The sequence below is a fragment of the Artemia franciscana genome, chromosome 19 (assembly GCF_032884065.1).
Source record: "Artemia franciscana chromosome 19, ASM3288406v1, whole genome shotgun sequence".
Classification (NCBI taxonomy): domain Eukaryota; kingdom Metazoa; phylum Arthropoda; class Branchiopoda; order Anostraca; family Artemiidae; genus Artemia; species Artemia franciscana.
This window is the reverse complement of record NC_088881.1, coordinates 11836297-11851840: the sequence shown is the minus strand read 5'-3', so window position 1 is coordinate 11851840 and position 15544 is coordinate 11836297. Positions and strand designations below refer to the sequence as shown.

Below are 15544 nucleotides of genomic sequence, written 5' to 3'. Positions count from 1 at the left end.
TGGTAGATGTTAGCCTATTATGCCAGTTTAGGAACCGCCTCGTATCCGCAGAAGCTGCATTTTAATAATTCAATGCTCAAAACGAATCCTACATTAGATGATCCTTTAGAAGTCAACTTTTATAACTGAGGTAGTTTCGTTTTACTTCTTGTTTACTCTGTCTAGTAGGCTAGAAAAACAAAATTCATTTCTTTTTTTGGAAAATGTATGACAATTTTTCAAATTGCATAGGAATGTCTCTTCTCCGTTTCATGGTTCCCATACCGTGAAAAATTTTCAAATCTTTATTTCTTACTGTTCGCTAACAACCGACCCCTGATGGTACCAAAAAAAGAGAATAAAATAAAGGAAAAGTAATTCGTATTGAAAGATTCAAAAAGGGAGTTTTCCAATTCCATTAGCTTAAGACATGTCATGTCTCCATCTTGAGCTGCTGAAGATAACGTGACATTACTCATTACAGGAACATGTGCAGAAGTTGTCACTTGGCAGTATCCCAAGGTCCATATGGGTTACCTTGGAAGATGACTTGGTTGACGCGTGCAAGCCCGGTGATGACATTAGAGTATGGTATGTCCTTCTTGTATTTAGTTAATCTTTAAATGGTTTGTTTAAATATGTTAGCAATTCGGTTGAAGATGGCTTAGCCTGTTAGTGAAACTGGAAATAGAATAAGCATAAACGAGCCAAAAAAGAATCAATATAACTATTACTACTACTTACTCACTGAAGCACCAAGCCGCCTAATGCCAACACAGCTGCGCACACTCCTCCTTCATCCCAAAAATGAAAAGAAGGATAAATGACAAAGGTAATTTGTATGCTTACACGAAGACGTTATATATGTTCACACACGGACGTACTCAGAGGAGGGGATCTTAAGCACAGTCCCCTGAAATCCTAAATTTTCTCGAAAGTTTGGGCATTTACTATTCCAATTATTGAATATTTTTTTTTTATTGGGCCCCTCAAGGAATAAAAGCTTGGCGTACATGCCTGTGATTACCTGATGAATTGTTGGTCCTTTTTTTTTACCGTGTCATTTCCTAACTTATCTTACCTACTCATCTACTTATCTTACCTACTTATCTTATTACTTTCTTACCTACTTGATTAGTCATAGCTCTTAAGTTTTTATTCACTTCCACAAGTTGATTGTTCAGATTCTTCATTAATCTTGTAGCCTTTTATCTACTCTTTGGACGGATTTGCCTTCCTCCAAAACAAGTCGATTTGTACGTGTCTGCTTCAATTACTCTGAATAGGCGTTGAAATGCATTGAAGCCATTGAAATATTTTTTTCATATTTATTTATTTTGTATATTTATTTCAGTGGAATCGTTCTGCAGCGTTGGAAACCGCTCTATCGTGGTCAGAGGTCAGATATTGAACTTGTCATTAAATCCAATCACATTCAGGTAAGATAGTTTATATTCAGCGTATAGATTATTGTAATTGAGAAAGTGCTGTATATTTATTGCTAAAGTGCCAAGGACATCTAAATGAAAGTAGTTTTGCCCCCTGGCCCCATCGTAGGTCTATTCACACCTGAAAACCGGGATTTTCTACAGTACAAACTGTAGAGAGCGACCCGGTTCAAAAGAAACCGAAACTCTAAAAAACGGAATTTTGATACCAATAGATATGTCAAACGAATTGGGTTTTCATGCTTATTTTAATTATACAAGTTTCGTCAAGTTTAGTCCTACCCTTGACCGTTTTTTATTGTTTTAAAAAGTAGAGTTCTGACAAAGAGTCAAACTTTAGCGTAAAGAGTGGGGCGTTGAGGAGGGGACAGCCCCTTTTATATACAGAATAATTTCTGTTCGTTTTAAGTTTTAATGTCACTCCTTACTTTCAGTTAAAAAAAACCTTTTTTTTTATTTAATCTTTACTAAAAACTTTTATGTTGACCTTTTTTTGAAAAGAAGAGCAAAAGACAATTTACATCTCTACTTGCTGCAAATTTTGATTGTTTAAACAATAAAACGAAATTATTTAAACGAAAGTTATGTTCTATGTGTAGGAACAGTTTGGGTACTTATGTATTATCCTGACCCAAGAATTTTGATCTGTATGATCTGAGAAAAACCCGTTTGTCTGTCTGCAGTAGGTTATAATAAGGTTAGTTTCCTTGAGAAAAACTACGATATAGGTACATTTTTGTTAAATATTTAATGTATATTGAGGTGATTATGGTAAGTTCTCCATAATTTTGTTTCTAAAGTATTATATTTTCATCATATTTTCATCGTTAGGTATATTTTATTATGATTAACCTAGCTTCACTTCTTCAGTGTGGTCGGGATGACGCGTAAGCACCGATGGTTAGAGGTGATTACGTTAGGTTAGGTATTTAACATAATCCGTTCTATTCGGCGTGCTTTACATAATTTTCTTCTGTAGTTTCCATAACTTTGTTAATAAAAGATTATGTTTCCATCATATTTTGATATATTTCATTAGATTAATTTCACCTCACTTCTTGGGTGGGACCGGGATAATACGTAAACACCACAGTTTGTTTACAAGAAACTTTTTTAGCCTACCTTCACAAGAAGAACAATAACAATTAAATTTATCATAAACTGAAATTCGCCGGTTTCCCATGTTACTTTAATTTCATCGAGTGATCAACAATCAAATCCGAGCCTCCCCTTTTGGGCAAAGGGTAGGTTACTATAACCACTTTGTCAAATGCTGTCAACCCAAGTAATTTCCTTTTGTACCGAAAAATTACCTTTCAAATTGTCTTAAAATTAGCCAGTAAAATCGTTATATGGTTAAGTGTAGCTTTTCTTTTTTAATCAATTCTTGCGACTGTAATAAACAGAAAAATAAGCCATACTGCGTTATGGTAGTAATCAGTGTTGCCAATTCAAGAAAATATAGGGAGGGGGAGGTAAAATATATTTTTCAAAACCTAGGGGGAGTTTTGCTTATTTGCTCGATTTCCAATGAAAATACCAAAACAGGTATTTTCAAATGAAAATAATACAAACGTTATTAGCAAAATGCTGGGTGGGGGGTATATGTTGCGACGGAGTAAAAGCCCTCCCTGCCCCTGTATAGGCATAGGTCCCACTGTTGGTAATAAAAATGTGAATAAAAGAAGACAGGGACAAACAGAGAGTGAACAAGAAAGACGGGTTGTCTACCTAGTAGAAATTTATTTGGTAATTTTTCTTTTTTGCGTACATCATTTCTGCTGTCATAATTGAAAAAAAATGCTGTGTTAAATGTTTTAATCTGGGATATGTTTCACCTGCTTATACGCTGAAGATGCATAACTGATTTGTTAAATATGACCGATCTGTCGAACTATTCTTTTTTAAATAAATTTTTGTGACTATAGGTTTAACCCCAAAATTAGTCATCATGCATCACATTGGTAAGAAAATGAGAAATAAAGAAGGGAGGTGAGAAGAGTTGAGGGATGCGTTCTCAACATTTAGTTTGTAATTCTTTGTCCTTCGTTTGAACATACTTGCGATCATCACTCTTATGGTAGTTCAAAAACTGCTATTAGATTAATGTCGTTTTTTTTATAATTCACTCGCTCACACGCGCACCATGCTTGGCCGGTTTGGTTAATTTGACCTTGTTCGTCAAACTATTTGTTTATAGCTTAGGCTTTGTGAAAATGCACTAAACGGTAAAATTGGTGGTAAAAAAAGAGAATAAGAGAAAGGAGGGGCAGAAAGAGGGAGATTCTCAACGGTTTGTAAATTTAGTTTGCAATTTCTTCTTTTTATTGTTTACCTATTCGTAATCGTTTCTTTTGTGGGGACTGAAAAATAAGGGTGCCGGCAGAAAATTTTCTGGGGGAGGGGGGGGGGTCAGACGCCAAAATAGCAGTGGCGGTTGGGTGACAGTTTAGGTGGTTTAGGGTACCAAACTACGACTTTACCCCGAAGAGGACGAATTTGCAATCAGTTTAAAATTCTGAGAAGCTAATTGATTTAAAAGTATCAATAATTATGTTTTAGGCTTCCCAATTACAAAAAAAGTAATACCAAACGGTGGCAGTACTGGATTCAGCCAAGTTGACTCGCTTTACTTGCAAAGAAATTAGGCTACGTTTGGTAATCTGTAATTGCGTATCAGCTATAATGAAGGGTGGGTGAGTCACTGTTTAGGGAGGGGTAGGGTAGATTCCTACAAAAGTACATTTTAATTGACAAACTACTTACTCTTCCCGAGGCTTCAGATAAATGTTGAAAGAGGCAGGGGGAATAGGAATTAATTAAAATGTTTCTCTGTACAGCTAAAATGTTACATTCCCATATCTAAAAGCATAAATGGAAAAGGCAAAGCAGGTCATCATCATCCCCACGAGGAAAGTTCTTTGAGGTGGCAAATACTGCTAGGAACTAAGTTTTCAGCAATTTTAAATAGTAATCTTTTTCTTTTTCTATTTATATGAAGTACTCCAATGTATTTAAAGGAATGTTTGTTATGTATTTACCGATAAGAAAATCCTGTTGTAGAGATTGTGATGGCTTCAGTTATGTAGAAGATCAAAATTATCACATAATTTCCATCCATAAAAACAATAATAATCCTTTTCATCCAACCAATATTCTTAAGCGGTAATATTAACAAGGCCTTTTTACCAAAATTAATATTCATTGCCAATTATCTAAGTATATTCAGATTTATCCAAAATTGATATTGCAAATTTAAACGCAGGACGGTACTAATGAACCTACAGTTATTGATTTACACATTTTAAAAGCAATAAACCAGGGATTTAAAGGACCGGTACCTCAAATTATATCTTGGTTAGGCCTATGTATGATTTGGAAAACAGTCAGAAATTAAATAGAAAAAAGAGCTTTTCAACTCTAAACAAGGAACAGATTTTGAACCTATTTGAACAGAATATTCTTTGTATGAAGGGGGCTGTCTGCTCCTTAGCTCCCTCCTCTTTGCTGTGAAGTTTGGCCTTTTAAGATTTTTCAAAGCACCAAACAACTTTTGTTTAGTAAACAAAGTGTTGAGAAGGGGGCAGTCCCCCTTGTATACGGAGTAATTTATATTTAATTTAAGTTTTAAACGTGCTTATTACTTTAGTTGAAAAACCTTTTCTGTTTGTTTAATTACATTTCATGAAACTGTATAGTTTTATGAATACAATATTTTTGGTAGCGCAGAAAAAAACTATCAATATTTCAATGATTTCTATTTGGATTTGATGGATTATTAAACAGTTGGTGGTAACAAACTATAAGTAAGGAGCGACCCGGCTCTATAGTAAAGGAAACTCTAAAAAAGGGAATTTTGATACCTATAGATACATCAAATTAATTGGCTTATTATGCTGATTCATAATATGTAAGTTTCATCATTCAGTTTACTCTTACCTATCAAAAGCTACTAGCCTGAGAAAACTGTCTGATTTTTGAAAAAAGAGGGAAAGACCCCCTAGAAGTCATAGATTTTTAATGAAAAACATATCATCAGATTCAGCGTATCAAGGAACCCTATTGTAGAGGTTTCAAGCTCTTATCTGCAAAAATGTGGAATTTGTAATTTTTGATAGAAGACCGATCGCGGATGTGTAATTATTTTTTTTTCCCAGGGGTAATCGTATTGACCCAGTGGGCCTAGAACGTCGGGATATGGTGGTTCTAGTTAAGGTGCTCTTTAAAATGACCAAAAAACTGGAGGGCAACTAGACCCCCTCCCATGCCACTTTTTTCCAAAAATCGTCCGATCAAAATTTTGAGATAACTTCATTTCAGCATAGTTGAAAGGCCCAATAACTATGTCTTTAGACATAAAATGACCCCCTAAAGCCCCTGGTGAGAGATTTTTAAGTTATAAAATTTGTAGATTGTTTTATTTTTTATTGAGAAGCATGAATATATTTTTCGGGTGGGAGAGGAGGACAATTTTTCTAATGAGAGAATTTTACATGGAGAGGGAAGTTTCCAGGGGGTGAACTTTTCAGGGGAGATTTTACACCGGGTGAATTTGCCAGAATTCCTATGCTAAATTTCTTTATATGTCTTGCTTTCTCTTCACCGATTCAATTTTACGCGTGGAGATGTTAAGGGTATTTGTTCGGGGTAAATTTCCGCCAGAATTGAATTGTCCAGAGGATATTTCTATTGGGAGGGGGTTATTCGTGAGTTGGAGCCAGGTATCCTGGCGTTATATAAAAAACGATCAGAAATTAAACAAAACGAGTTTTTTTCAACTGAAAGAAGGAGCAACATTAAAACCTAAAACGAATAGAAATAATTATGTGCATGAGGGGCTTGTCCCCTCCTCAACACCTCGCTCTTTAAACTAAAGTTTAAGTTTTGTCCCAGTTCTTTAAAAACGCCTCCTGAAACACAAGGGTCGTTTAATTAGAACAATAAGTAACTTTTTTCAAAGTGCCAAAAAACTGCAGCCTGAAGAGCAAAGTGTTGAGGAGGGGGCAACCCCCCCTCATATACTTAATAATTTCTGTTCGTTTTAAGTTTTAATGTTGCTCGTTATTTTCAGTTGAAAAAACTTTTTTTTCTTTATTTCATGAAGCTTAGAGGCTAACATTTTTTTGTAGGCAATGGAAAAAAGTATGTCAATTGAAGTAATAGTATATAAAAATGAAAAAATTAAGTAGTTATAAAAAATACACAAAACAAATTTGGGTGGATATTTTTTAACAATATCGAAAGTTTTGAACTTGGTTATCAAACACCAAAATATTTAATGCCTTTAAACTCAGTGTTTATAAAAAGTAACGCATTATCAAAGTTGTTTCTTCATAGTAAAAGATTAAAACTAAGATTAAGAAAATAAGATAAAAATTTTGAGTCAATATTTTAAATTTAATCTTGAATGCCAAAACCTATATATTTGACACCTTTATACTTCGTAACTATAAAAAATTAGATCTTTTTCAAAGTGACACCTAGACAAATGCAATCACTCCTGGAAAAAAGAAATAAAATGATGATAAAACACACACAAAAAAATATATGTTTAGCGGGAAAATACAGAAATTCCTAGCATCCCGTTCAGCGGAAATATTTCTGATTATAGTGGCTTCATATATCAGCTCATGGGTGCTCAAAGCAAAATTTGCTGGCATATTGTTGCCTAAGTTGCCCCTTATTAAGTTTTTTTCCTTGCGTTTTCTATAATTATGCGAACTTTCTTGTGTACTAATAACTACAGCAATTACTAATTAACAAATATATATTTAGGATCACCATAAAAAGCTAAGCTGATTCTTTGATTGAATGTTATCAACTGTTAGACTCTTATATTTTCGTTGTTGACAAGGATCGTTATTTACTTACTAATTCATTACTATGAAAAATTTGAATTTCTTTTTGTTGCTCCAACCAAATCATATGGAAAAATGTTTGTGGAAAAGTCAAAAGGGGTCATTCAGTCACAAATTAGAACTTTCATTTTCCTTATTAATGGTCAAAATCTATTTGCAGGCAGCCAAAAATGGGACAGCACACATTTTTTCCATGGCTTTTCCCTATTGTGCTCTCTTTCCTTTGGTTTCCTTATGATTACTTTATAGTCTCAAATTTCTAGAGGGGGGCATGACCCCCTGCCCCCTGCCAGCTCCCATGTTGAAAAAGGGTAGTATTTTGCTGTGTTTTTTTATTTGTGATTTATGCTGCAAACATAAAATAATAATATCACATTATGATATCATTATAATATCAAATTGTGATATTGTCACAATGGGGTGTTATCATATTTTGATATTATCTGCTCACATAATTTTCATGTTTGACTGATTTTTTCCAAACTATTTTTTGTTTTTTTGTTTTGCTCTCTGGATTTTACTTTTTATAGGATTTTTCTTTTAAAAAATGTGTTCGTGTTGCTTTTTCTCGGTTATGCGTTGTTAAAAAATGAGAAAAAGACGATACTTCACATTTAAGGCGACTTATTCATCTCTTAACCGACCAAATTTCGTTCCTTGGAAACAATAAGATTGATGTTCCCATGACTTTGCTGGTCCAAATTCCGCGGAAATCCACTTGTACGCCGACTATTGGTTGCTAATCAATTGAAGTGACTGTGATATGCTAATGTCATGCAGTGTAGGTTACTTTGTTTGAAGTTGGAAGTAGAAAACACGGCTGTCCGAATAGTCATTTCCAGGGTATGAAGTTCTTCCCATCCCTAGATCCTTTTGCTCTCCCCTAGATTTTCAAAATAATTTTCTTTTCCTATTTTCGTGGGAATTTTCGCCATTTTATTGGAAAGTATATTTGGAATATATAAATTGATGTTTATATTATTCTTATTTTTGTCATAAGAATAGTTCAACTAACTCCAAATAGGTAGCCTGAAGAAATCTGGGAAGGGAAAATGGGAAGTCTCGGATGATTTGCTCCCAACCTCGCATAGAGTTCCCGTTCAACAGGCAGAGAACCATGAGACAGGTACATATGCTACGCGGATCCTTTCACAAGGAAGTTCCCTTAATTATTGCGTGGTTTCTCTACGCTTTGACCGTAGACACACCCCTCCCTCAGAAAATGTAGGAAAAGTAGAGAAGAAGGGGGTATATTCTTCTAAATTGACAAGTTGTTATTCCAGGTGTATGAAGCTTCTAAACTGTTTCCAAGCTCACCAATTGGGGAGGTGCGCGGTGGGGGGGGGCTCCGGGTTCGACCGCTCCGAAAAGCCTAGATTTTTCTGAATTGATGGGCGGTTCTTTTTCAAATTATTAAATAAAATTTGTTTTAATTAACTAGTCCACAAATTAACGTTGAAAATGGCACAAGCGGATTAGTGAAATATAAAAAAGAAAAAAAAAACACAACAATATTGTAACCAACACATATAAAACAACATAAAAAAACAAAAAAAAAACAAAAAAAAAAAAACAACAAAAAACAAAACAACACAACACACAGCAATAGAAACAAAAATATCGTTACTAAGAACAAAAACAATTTAACCGGTATCATGGTGGAAAAACTATAGAGGTTTATCAAACAGTTCGTAGTAACGAACTGTAGTAAGGAGCGACCCGGCTCAATAGTAACCGAAAATCTAAAAAACGGAATTTTGATACCAATAGTTACATCAAAATAATTGCATTTTAATGTTGATTTTAGATATACAAGTTTCATCAAGTTTAGTCTTATTCATCAAAATTTACGAGCCTGAGAAAATTTGCCTTATTTTAGAAAATAGGGGGAAACATCCTCTAAAAGTCATAGAATATTAACGAAAATTACACCATCAGATTCAGCGTATCAGATAACCCTAGTGTAGAAGTTTCAAGCTCCTATCTACAAAAATGTGGAATTTTGTATTTTTTTTGCCAGAAGACAGATCACGGATTCGTGTTTATTTATTTTATTTTTTTTTTCCTGGGGTGATCGTATCGACCAAGTGGTCCTAGAATGTCACGAGAGGGCTCATTCTAACGGATATTAAAAGTTCTAGTGCCCTTTTTAAGTGGGCAAGAAAATTAGAGGGCTCCTAGGCTCCCTCCCACGCACATTTCCCCCCAAAACTACCGGATAAAAATTTGAGATAGCCATTCTGATTAGCTTAGTTGAAAACCTAGTAACTATATCTTTGGGGACGACTTAATCCTCCACAGTCCCCGGGGAGGGGCTGCAAGTTACAAACTTTGACCATTGTTTACATATAGTAATGGTTATTATGAAGCGTACAGACGTTTTCAGAGGGAGTTTTTCACGTTGGGGTGGGGGTGGCTCGGGGGGAGGGGGTTACATGGGAGGATCTTTCCATGGAGGATGTATCATGAGGTAAGAGAATTTCCATGAAGGGGGCGCAGGATTTTCTTGCATTATTAAAAAAAAATGAGCAAATAAATAATTTTATTTTCACCTAGAAGTAATGAGTAGCATTAAAGCTTAAAACGAACATAAAATATTACGTATATAAGGGGATCCTTCTCCTCCACAATACCTTGCTCTTTACGCTAAAGTATTTTTGGTAATTTCAACTATTTATTCTACGGCCTTTGTGATTCATGAGTAATTTTTAAAGGTTTGGGATAAAATTTAAGCTTTAGTGTAAAGAGCGAGGTATTGAGGAGGGGGAAAACCCCCTCATGTACGTAATAAAAATACACAAATATAGAAGTTCGTTACGTAAGTTAATTCGTAAAGTTCGTATGTTTATTACTAACAAAAATGTTCGTACAAAAATAAAAAAATCTAGTTGCATTTTCAAGTTACCAAAAATTGTAGGGCAACTAGGCCTCCTCCCCCACCCCCTTCTTTCATCAAAATCGTCCGATCAAAACTATGAGAAAGCCATTTAGCAAAAAAAAACTAAATGCAAATTTCGTTTCAATTAATCACGTGCAGTGGGCCAAAATCAAAACGTGCATTAATTAAATACGTTCAGAAATTAAATAAAAAACAAGTTTTTTTTACTGTAAGTAAGGAGCGACATTAAAACTTAAAACGAACAGATATTATTCCGTATATGAAAGGGGTTCTCCCATCCGCAACGCCTCTCTCTTTACGTTTGAGGTTTTTTTTATTGTTTGAAAAAGTAGAGCTGTGACAAAGAGTATAACTTTAGCGTAAAGAGCGGGGCGTTGCGGCATTTTTAAGTAGCCGAAAATTGGAGGGTAATGTCGCTCCTTACTTGTAGTTAACAAAACTTTTTTTTTTAATTTAATAACCGTATTAAATCTGTTCTTTTATTCATGTTTGGGTTAAAGTTTGGTTGCTTTTGACTGTAGGCCTCGACAAAGTGGCTCCCAACATTTAAGGTAATTCACAAGGTGGCTCCCTGCTGTCAGCTAGATTCTGTGGTTGGAGACCTGCTTAAGGAAGGGGAGGATGACGGGTACTTATATTCTAGTCATTAGGGAATCTAATCTCTAAACTATTTCTTGTTTTCTACATAATGAAAAGACAGTAGTTTGTTTCCATATAAACTTCTATCAGTTAACTACAATTGTCATTTTTTTTTTCTTTTTGCGCACTCGAAATTTAGTCACACCGTTTCAAAACCTTATTAGTTCTTATATGTGTAATATAAAAACCATTGCAAAATTATGTATCGCTTTTAATATTTTGTGAATTTGGAGAGTCGAGTCTGTTACAATCTTTAAAGAGAAGGCACAAAAACTGAACAAAGAATTTTTCGCATCACCTGTCCTCTTATCGAACTAATAAGCGGATGGGACCGCACTCGTTTTTTATCTTCCGGTTTTATGCCACTGAGGCGGGGGTTGTCCTTTCATTACGATAATGAAACGAGGGACTAATAGCCATGAAAAGGTTTTTTGAGGTCTGATCATCCGGAATGATATTTTTTGATTAAGTAGCATATCGCTCCTTATGTTGTTGACATTTTGAGGGTATGTATCTACTATGCCCTCTTCACTGTGGGAAAAATAATGCTTTTGTATAGATTTATTCTTTTATACGTTGAGCTACGTAGAAAATGATATTTACTCTTTGGAATTATGCTGTCTACTTGTATAGGATGGTTGAAAGAAAAGGTTTCAAGAGCGACTTGACCGTATTTATTTAGAATTCATGAAGCTAGTGGCAATTACTTTTCCATTATTGCGTTTTCGAGGGTGGGTTCAAACCATGAAAGTATTATTTTAGGAGGGGCCATGAAAGCTCCAAAATTTGTGTCATTGACAGTTTCTCTGGGTTGAAGCTATACGTAGGACTTTATTTTGGGTTTTGGTAGGTAGAAACGCATGCACGTATGAAAGAGGTCAAGATGCGGCTAGAAGTTGTCCATGATATAGTGATTATTTTTCCCGGGAGAATTTCCGCACGTATATATATACTTGTATAGGATAGTTGAAAGAAAAGGTTTCAAGAGCGACCTAACCGTATTTATTTAGAATTCCTGAAGCTAGTGGTCTTTTTCATTGTTGCAGTTTCAAGGGTGGGTTCAAACCATGAAATTTGTATTGATACTTGTGTATTATTCAGAACACACTCAAAATATGATACTTTATTAGGAAAATTGTAACCTAACCTAACCTTTCAAACATGGCCTATTTTTACACTTCCGAAAATGTTCCTTCTCGTAAGAGTATAAATAAAAAAAACAAGTTTTTTGAAATGAAAGTAAGGAGCGACATTAAAACTTAAAACGAACAGAAATTACTCCGTATATGAAATGGGTTGTCCCCTCCGCAATCCCTCGCTCTTTACGCTAAAGTTTGACTCTTTGCCACACTTCTGTTTTTTAAAACAATTAAAAGCTTTAGCGTAAAGAGCGAGGGATTGCTGAGGGATAAAGACAACTGTTTGATGAAGATATATTGTGTCTATTGACGCAATGTTTCATTTGGGTAATAACCCTTTATCCTGGAAAAATAAAATTGCGTCTTTTACAGTCTTTGGCAAATTGCAAATCTCCATTTCAAAATCCATATGCGTAGCGCACTAAATTGAGTTTTGCCTTTGTGGCTATGAAATTGGATTTTCTCATAAAATGTACCTGCATCGTAGTTTGTTTCACGAAAGAGCCTATTGAATGTGTTCTGAATGATACACAAGTACCGTTTTATTTAGAAGGGGCCATGAAAGCTCACAAATTTTTGTCATTGGCAGTTTCTCTGAGTTGAAGCTGTACGTAGGACTTTATTTTTGGTTTTTGGCTGGTAGAGACTTGCATACAGTTATGAAAGGGGCCAATGATGCGGCTAGAAAGAGGGGGCAAGTTTTGCATGACATAGAATGTACTGCTGAAGCATATTAAGCATACTAGGGAGATGGGGAGTCGTGATTCTTTTCCCGGAGAATTTCCGCACGTATATAGGGATAGTTCCATTATTTTCTTTTTAATAAAACGCAAAAAGGGAACCCGCTTGGTCCATTGCTAAAAACAGGGCTAAGCCTAATTATCAGTAGAAATATTTTTTTCTAAAGATATGACCTTTTTAGAGCAAACATACTTATCTGCGTAACTACCATAAAGAACAAAAATAGTTAATTGTGTTAACATCCTTTCCTCTCCTATACTTTTTTTTGGAGAACTTGATTTACCTACATAATTATTTGATTGCCAATTAAGTATAAAATCTGAATTACAATGGTATGTAAACTATTTCACCATGGTCGCTTCGTATTGATTTATCTTACCTTGAGGCACTGTATTCATTGAACAATCCCTCAATAAACAATAGAACGCGTTATAATTTCAGAAATGACGGTGGAATATTCTTTCTGAAGCTGTCAGTCTATTAAAAAAAATGTTATCCAGCACTACAAAGCTAGGGAATGCGCGCTACGTGGTATAGGTACACTCATCTTTGTCTTTATAAACGTCTGGTGTTGCGCTTAAAATGATATTATTTGATTTTATTTTTTCGAAGGATTAAAATTGAGCAAAGTGAATTGACTGTAGACACAGACGTAAGGGTACTTATATCTGCAGCGACCCCACTAGAGGATTACGGTATACCAAAATATGATGAAAATATAATATTTTACTGATCAAATTATGGAAAGTATAGAAGAAAATTATGGAAAGCAGTGTCTCTATTATGGAAAAAAGAAAAAGTAAAAAATTATGGAAAAAGGGTCTTTATCGGAAGAGTATTAAGTCACGTTTTGTCCATTGACGCGCTGTTTTGGCAACACCCCCTTATCCTGGAGAAGTCTAATTGAATTTCTTCAGCCCTTGGCAAATCCCAAATCTTCATTTAAATATCCATTGTAAGACATTATTCTCTATTACTACACATCGCAAACTAAATAAATTTTATCCATGGTAAGAGAAACCGGCTCTACTCAAATCAAGAACTTGAGTGGGGTTGTTATAATACATAAATACCGATGTAAGAATGTATATTCGGGGAACAGCAGGGAGGGGTATTTAACCGAAAAAATGCAAAATTGTCAGGCAATTTCGGGCGTAGTAATCCAGATATATCAATACAATCATATCAGGGAAGGGGCATAGGCTTGAAGTCTTGGTTGATTTATCAGATACGTTTCGTATAGTTGCCTTTGGTTCTCAGGATGATGAGCTAAATTTCCCATAAGGGGGAGGAGGGCTCTTTGAAATTTGAATAGCTATCAAAAATACAGCTATAGCTATTGCTGACAAAAATCGGTTTTTGCTGTGTTTGGAAGACCTGAGCAATGTTTATTGTAAAATTAAACTAGAAAAAGAAGTTATTAATTATACCCATTTCATTTATGCTTATGGAACTTAACCTTGTCAATTTTTGCTAAAATTATTTTGCAAAAACTTAGCATTAGGACTCCTACTTCTTATGTGTTTTAACTTAAAAAAGGGTGAATTCCTCAAGTAGGGGACTTGTCATTGGGAGGCTTAAGTAGTGAGCCCTTTGAGTTCATGTTTTATAAAATCTTTACAGCTTGAATATTATTGACGGTATCCGCAATTTTTTTCGTAATTCGCTTTACTTGACCTTTTTTTAAAAGGCAGTTGCACTTGTGACTGCCAGACAATTTCCTCAGGGAGGGATGCTATCAGGAGCATTCTTTTTACTGTTCAATTTGGAAGTTTTCTTTATTTTAATTAGCTTTTGAATGCATTTTTTCTGGGGAAGTGGAAGGGCATTGCCATCCTGCCGGTGCCCATGATAAAGTGCCGTCAATTCATGACGGCATTTTTGTAGTTTTTGTAGTTTTTTCAGTTTTTCAATGAAAATATTCAAAAAAGGGTAATTTAAAGATCGAGGGGGGAATATATGATGGAGGAAAAATCCTCCCTCCTATTTGACACCACTGCCAAGGTCACTGTACGTCCCATCCTACCTCTAAGCTTGTGCTATGCAATACATAAACATCTACTGTTTTGTACTGCATCATGTGTCTCCATTCTTCCTGTGTACTAAATACGTTTGTTAGTTCCAAGCGTAGGCTATTATGTGACTTTTTTTTGCTTTTGTCAAACTTATTCTCAACTCAACCTCTCGAACTAAGCACATTTTTCTCGCATTTGATTTGTCTCTTATGATATTTAATTTTGTTTATATCCATAGGAGTAAATTAGGAAATGGGAACTTTTGATAACAACTATTTTGCCGGGTCTTGGATACCGTTTAAGCTATGTCTTATTAAAACAACTACTTTTTAGCAAAAGTTAAAATACCTGAAGTCTATTTTTCATTTTTTCCGTAATTTTTGGTTGCAATAAAACATGTTCTGAGCTGCCGCAGCCGAAATATAAGTGTGCAACCCCTGGCTAAGAAGCTGTTCATTTTAATTTGTTAGCCTATTTATTGTAGGCAGTGACAGGCTGTATTCAAATCCATTATAGAGAAGAATGTCGGTTTTTCTTCACTGTTTACGTGAGACTTCATTTTAGGTAAACAATGACCAGAGAGCGGCGGCTTTGGTTACTGAAGATTTAAAAAGAGAGTTTTCACAATTTTGGTCGCGCCACCGCGGTGAGCCACTTACAGGGAGGGATCAGATACTTGCAGCTTTCTGTCCACAGGTAGGTAACCGTTTTTAATTGCTTTAATAATTTATCCAAGCTTAAATGCGTAATTAGCATCACAATATTTCCGTGACGTTTTGCAAATAATAGAATAGAATATGATTTATTGGCTAAAATAAAACGAAAG

At 35.0% G+C, this 15544-nt stretch overlaps 1 protein-coding gene across 4 annotated transcripts in view; it reads left to right on the top strand.

Annotated features, from left to right (window-relative positions):
• Positions 1-15544, top strand: part of LOC136039288 (DNA helicase MCM9-like) — a 200039-nt gene that overhangs the window by 49423 nt on the left and 135072 nt on the right. For all 4 annotated transcript variants that reach the window (XM_065722890.1, XM_065722892.1, XM_065722893.1 and 1 more), the window contains 3 exons: positions 464-570; positions 1334-1418; positions 15283-15414. In XM_065722890.1, the coding sequence (XP_065578962.1) occupies positions 464-570; positions 1334-1418; positions 15283-15414 (324 nt within the window). The remainder of the gene's footprint in view (positions 1-463; positions 571-1333; positions 1419-15282; positions 15415-15544) is intronic.